Source organism: Cystoisospora suis (assembly GCF_002600585.1).
Source record: "Cystoisospora suis strain Wien I chromosome Unknown contig_181, whole genome shotgun sequence".
Taxonomy (NCBI): Eukaryota; Apicomplexa; class Conoidasida; order Eucoccidiorida; family Sarcocystidae; genus Cystoisospora; species Cystoisospora suis.
In genome coordinates, this window is record NW_027152983.1 from 25110 (window position 1) to 31109 (window position 6000).

A 6000-nucleotide genomic window follows, 5' to 3' on the forward strand; every position below is an offset into this window, starting at 1 on the left:
GTGTTTCGGTTTGTCTGCTCTCACTGCCTGTCGGCGGGTGATCTGCCGTCCGGAATGCGCGCTGTTCAGTATCCAGCTGTTGGCGTTTCCCTCTCCCTCTCCACAGTTGCCTAGTAAGGTCAGGATCTCTGTCGACTGAAAAATTGCTTCCGGCCACTCCATGTAGTCGAGGTTCCTCCCTGGTAGTGACTGGGGTCCTTTCTGCCGACGACGTTTGCCGTGTCAGCACTCTCCAGATGCTGAGGGATGTTTCTCTTCTGAACCAGCGACAGTACTCCAGTGCGGTGAACTTCCATGAGAAAGAGATGAGTATAGAGTGCGGCAAGAAGACGATAGATGTCGCGTGCCAGAGGATATGTCACAACTTTCAGCGCAAACGCGATGTCAATGTTCGAGACCTCAGGGTACACCTTCAGCTCTCACAAGTGTGGACTGTTGGAACTGAACCGCGGAGTTACAGGGACATTATCGGTTAGACTATTGTATGCTGCAGAGCCAGGTTACATGAGAATGTGTAAGTCTAGATTCACATCTTATTATAACAAGAGACTACAGGTAGGAGGTATTTGGGCTATGACTCGGATTTCTCGTTTCGCGAATGTGACTAGGAAGCGGGCCAACTGAAGGGAAACAACGAAAGTAAACTAACACCAAGAACCCGCGGTGGATGTAACAACCAAAAAGGAAATTGAAAGCGATGGTAAAACTGACCAAGCGAATTGTCGGCTATGAGACGTGGCCCCGACTTGACACCACGGCGAGCCTGGACGTACGACTGGGTTCTCAGCCACTTGTTGACAAGCAACCACAGGAGTCGGCCTCCCCTTTCGGAACCACAAAAATGGGAAAGAAACAAGTTCGTAGGGTTCCAGAGTCTCCAGCAGTCGACAGCTCATCAATTCATCTGTCGTAATTAGTGTAGACAGAAAGGAGACTCTTTTTCCGACTCGTGACTGCCGTTCAGCCCGCCTAGGGAGGGTGGCCAAATCACGCTGTCCGGCGGACACGGCCCTTACGCCAGAGCAAGTCCCAGTGAACCCCATCGGGTTCCTGCGATACTGACAGCTCATCTAGTTAATCTGCGGTTCCTCACACCTCCGCCGCTCACGACCTGAGGTGGTATCAGCGGACCATGTGACAATATAGCAGTCATCTCAGTTGCGGCGTGCGGGAAGCCTCAATTATGGTGGTCTTGCATAGAAAAGAGCTATCCTAGCGGCACTTCTACGCCTCCATGCCTGGCTGGCCCTCGCTGGCCCAAACCGGGCCGCTCAAGAGCGGAATCAACTCGGGCAACATCGGCGACAGGCCAGTCGGCAACTGAGACACCCTCACCCAGTGGCCCGTGGAACGTCGGACGCGGCATGTCCAGACACGCTCAAAAAGCTTCACACACTAGGCGGGACGTGTGAGGGTCAGACGAGAAATACGAATACAAGACAACTATTTGAACCAGGGAGTTAATAGCCAGGGTATCGTAAAAGAAGCCCAAACGGTAAAGGCACAGATGTCCTTAAGGAGGACGCCCGCCAAAACACTCGCTATCAACCTTAAACTTCGGGCACGAATTGTCGGCCGGAACGAAAAACTGGCGCCTGGGGCACCCAGAATCTGCATTCGGTACAGAAAACTTGCACAGCATGCGACAACCTCGGGTAGGGACTTTCCCACTCTCCTGTACCCTCCTGCATTGAATAAAATCCACAAGCAATGAGCATAGTGAAGCCCGTCCCGATCTTCCCATCTGCCTGCCCGTGGCTCTCCCGGCTAAGCAGTCACGCCGTTGGCGAATCCTAGGGATAACTGAGCGGTCTCCTTGCAGGTGTCTTTGTTCAGGTTGAAACCGACATCGTGTGTGGTGCCATCGCCACCAGTAAACCGTACCGTGACCAGCATGCCCGTGCCTCCACGCACCACCGAGATCTGAACGTTCTTCGGGTTCTTTTCACGTAAGGGAATGGCAATCTTATCCTCGGGCTTGCCGGGCTGATAGAATTCCACAGATCCGTCCGGTGTGACTCTGAATGCCTGGCAGTCCCCGACAGAGGCTGCGATTCCTCCGTGCTGAGTAGGATTCTCGGCGGCTGCAGCACTCCCACTGTTCTTCTCCAAAGCTTTCGTAATAGGACTTTCAGGCGTGAATGTCGGGGGCGGTACTGCTGGTGGGCTCGGTTCAGGGGTTGCGTTGTCTTCTTGACTTTCGCCTTGTGCTTCCTCCGAAGGAGCTACTCCTTCGCTGTCTAATGTAAGGTCGTCTAGACTACCTACGCCTACACTGTCGTTGAATGTAAGATCGTCTAGAGTATCTCGGCCTGCGCTGTCATCGAATGTAAGATCGTCCCCGGCACCCAGGCCTTCACTATCATCTTTCGTGAGTTCATCTAGTGCACCCACGCCGGTACGGTCATCTGCCATGAGGTCGTCGAGAAAACCCACCTGATCTTCTTGTTCTTGAAACTCATTTGAACCAGATGAACGCCTCATCATCCTTGAGAGCTGAGATCTCTCTACGGCCGGCTCGCCAGAAGACACGCTTTGGGTGCCGCTGCTGTTTTGCCTATCGGAATAAGGTCCTGTCTCGTCGACCCCGCTTTCCGCATCCGCCTGCGGGAGAGCCGGTCCGTCATCCATTGCTCCTTCTTCTGTAGGGCCGCTCACATCAACTATTACGGGGGGAGATATTCCCAGCTCGTCTGAGAGTCGGAATTCTTCCGGAAGTCTGTTAGCGGCCGTGCGTTCCTCGCACTGTGCCGTATCGTGCAGCGCAACGCACTTTCTTTTTCCTTCTTCTTTACATGGGTACGACACCTTTCCCAATACGTGAAGCAGCTCAGCTGTCGTCATCCAGTCCTCATAAGAAAGCCTTCCTTCTGCTCGACACGCGCAAACACAGCAAAGTGACGAGGCACAGGGATCTCGACCGCCTGCGGTTCACCTCGGATGAAAACCAGCAAGGCGGAGACGGCAGAAAGGCACAAGCCGATCGAGTTTCAAACACTGAAGCATTACGGCTGTAAGGATTAGATCCCCACACAAGAGCATCCCATCTGTAAGCCGCGGATCAAATCTGTGCCGGCCCACCCGACTTGTGCACGCCTGAGAACACAGGCTCTAATCGCTGATACTTGCAGAATCACAGCGAATACATACAGGTGTCGGCCCTGAAGCGGTTGCGTGTACCTAGACTTCCTTGTACTGAAGAGGATATCCTCGACCTCAGTCCTGTTACTGGTAATCTTAACGCCCTCACCTGGCAGCTGTTGTGCCCTTGCGCCACGGCATGGGACGGCACCAAGACACCTGTCGATACAGGCACCGATCCTGTCGTAACTCATGTCGCTCTGGGAGAAAGACAGAGGAGGGGGAGAGACAAACTGTAGCCGACAAAGCACTTGTGCAAGCGCTTGGCGGACTGCGTCCCGACTGTTCGTTAAGGTTGCTAGAGGCCTCCTGGGAGGGACTTGTCGGAATACTTTTATACGAGACAGCCGCGCGGATGTCAAAAGGCATTGCCTGGGCGCGCTGTGCCAGGACTCGCAGACACACCTGATACCACCTACGGGCTGAGCACGAGACACGAGGACGTACGCGGCCGCTGGCCGTCACCCAGCAGACTACAAAGCTGACTTACCGCATAAATGCACGTAAGTGCCTTCCTGCCCGACGACACCTGGGTGTCGTACCTCGCGATCCTCCCTTGCTTCGATTTCCTACAGTACTCGTCAAGAGCTCGCTGACCGGGTGGGCACGTTTTCATGAGGATTGTATCGACCTCCAGCCGTATAACATTTTCGTCGATGACGACGTAACGAGTCCCCGACCCAATATGGCCGTCCAGACGTAGTAAATTTCCGCAGTCGTCGAACGCCGACATTGTGGACTTGCCGCCTTCCATGACGATTGTACTCTTCTCGACGCACATGTAGATGTGCGAGCCCAAGCCTTCGCTCCCTTCGGCTACTTGGCCCCAGCGGACCACAAGGTCGTCATCCTCGACGCCGCAGTACCGAGAACGCTTCTGTTTACACTTCTCTTTAAACGCGGCCGGACACAGTCTCCTCAATGCCTCTCCCATGCTTGTCTCCGCAGGCAAGCCCACACTGTCCTCGGCTGCGCCAGTTTTGGGGGCTGAGAAGACACACGACAACGTCGGCGGCGGGGAGGCGCAGTCACGATAGGGAGCTCACATCTTCATTACTCACCTGGATCGGTAGGCAGTTTACTTCTTTGATCCTGCTACCGGACTATTGCACCCGCCGCGCGCTGCAGCTTGCGGGCTCTAAAGGGATATAGCACCAGCCTGCAAGTTGCACGTGTACGGGCACGATATGAAGAACGGAGAAGCGGGTACTCGCGACGACCAGCCCCAGGCCCCAGACTGAACTCATGCTCCCGCGGCAGCACGCGGCGTATCCCCTGTCTTTTAGGTTCCACCTTTCGGTGCTGCTCTTTAGTATAAAGCCTCAGTCACCCCCAGCGATGGATTTTGTTTGCGGCACCACAGTGTCTAACATCCTGTCACTCATCTGTGAGCTACTGGTTTGGTAACAACGGCTCACCGGCATGTGAGACCCGCATTCCGTCCACCCCTTGCCACTTGGCTGATATGCACATCAAACAGGTGGCCAGGCAGACTATGCCGGTAGTCGGGAGCTTGTAACTCTTCATCCCGACTAACCGAGAGAATGACAGAGAATGGAATGCACGTCAGAAGAAAAAGCAACGCCTTTCAGTGATAAACGTTAAAGAAGTCTTGCGGTTGCGGGACTGGACGGGACGGACTGTCACCGGCCAACCGGCCGTTCCGCAGTCAGCCGAGGAGCACGCAGAGACAGCCTATCTCACCACCACCGAGACACCAGAAAAAACTGATGGCTCTTCAGAGGCACCAACTTACAATACATATGCCGAAGATTCCAAATTTGGAGACGTGCGATTAACAGTCGCACGGATTACGTGCCACTAGCGCTACTTGCAAGAGGGAGACGGGACCCCCGATGCGGGGACGTGGGTTGGTGCCCCCGTCCTAGCGGCCCTGAGCCGCCCGTTCCGAACCCACCGCATCGACCTCCACTCCCAGAGCCACTACAAGGCCGGATGTGACTAGCCAGAGCTGTGGCAGCGACTCAAGATGCGAACCAAGTGCGAAGGTGCAAGCAGATTCAAAGCACCCTTCTCGAGAGCCGCTTCGGCATGACCGCTGTGTGCCCGAAGCCGATGTTTGTCTGTGGAGCCGGTCACCCGTGGGCACGAGCCCGAAGCCGAGTGACACCTGGTAAGCAGCCGGGTGGACAAGTCACTTCAGGGATTTCGAAGATTGTCCCTGCACAACTGCCTCTCCGATGCGTAGCTTTCTATAAAAAATAGAAGACGATATATGTACTGCGGGTGATGCGTCTGTGCTTGTGCGTTTGTTAATTACGTGTCGTCCCTAAAGCAGTACGCGATGTACCACACGAACACGATCGCTGTGTGCCGTTGCCGTTGGGGGCCACTCAGCGCCGGCCCCAGGAGCGGCTGACAGCAGAGAGCTTCACGGCGGACTCCTTTCTAGAACAACTGCCTGCTGTGTTGAGCCAGTGCCGGTGAACTCCACGCTGTAAGGGCATCCCCGTGGCTTGTCGTTCTCCTCGGGTCACTGGAAAAGTGAAGGTACGTGACACTCTTCAGCTGTGAATCTGTGCGTCACCGGGCTGTCTGGAACGTGAGCGCAACCGCGTCCCACAAAGTTCACCATGTCCCAGCAGGAAACACAGGCGAATCTCAAAAGTGCGCGGAGCGCCCTGCAAGGTACGGACTACTAGCGAGGGCTAGGCTTGTGGAGAGGACTCCGCTTCGCCAGTGTTCTTAGCTTGGGTTGGCGGAGACTACGTACACGCAGTGCTAAGCCCACTTCGATTCTGACACTCAGGACTGCTAGAGCGTTCCTTCCCGTCCCCCTCTGCTGCCCTCTTCAGAGTTTCGTTGCTCTGGAATTTGATCCTCTCGAGGGGGAACCCT

The 6000-nt window shown here is 55.1% G+C and overlaps 1 protein-coding gene across 1 annotated transcript; it reads right to left on the bottom strand.

The window, feature by feature from the left end:
- Positions 1–1539: 1539 nt before the first annotated feature.
- Positions 1540–4973, bottom strand: CSUI_000435 (uncharacterized protein). Its single transcript, XM_068060669.1, has 4 exons — positions 4560–4973; positions 3632–4128; positions 3251–3341; positions 1540–2870 (listed from the first exon to the last, which is right to left on the bottom strand). Exons 1-4 carry the CDS (start codon positions 4666–4668, stop codon positions 1768–1770), a joined length of 1800 nt encoding a protein of 599 aa, XP_067927357.1. The 5' UTR covers positions 4669–4973; the 3' UTR covers positions 1540–1767.
- Between the last annotated feature and the right edge of the window lie 1027 nt (positions 4974–6000).

Excerpts from the sequence above, each read along its gene's own strand:
- CSUI_000435 (XM_068060669.1), bottom strand. The coding sequence starts at position 4,668 with ATGAAGAGTTACAAGCTCCCGACTACCGGCATAGTCTGCCTGGCCACC. Across the intron at positions 4,129-4,559 it reads AATGCGGGTCTCACATGCCG|CCCCCAAAACTGGCGCAGCC; the intron begins GTGAGCCGTTGT and ends GTGTCTTCTCAG. Across the intron at positions 3,342-3,631 it reads CACTTACGTGCATTTATGCG|AGCGACATGAGTTACGACAG; the intron begins GTAAGTCAGCTT and ends TCTTTCTCCCAG.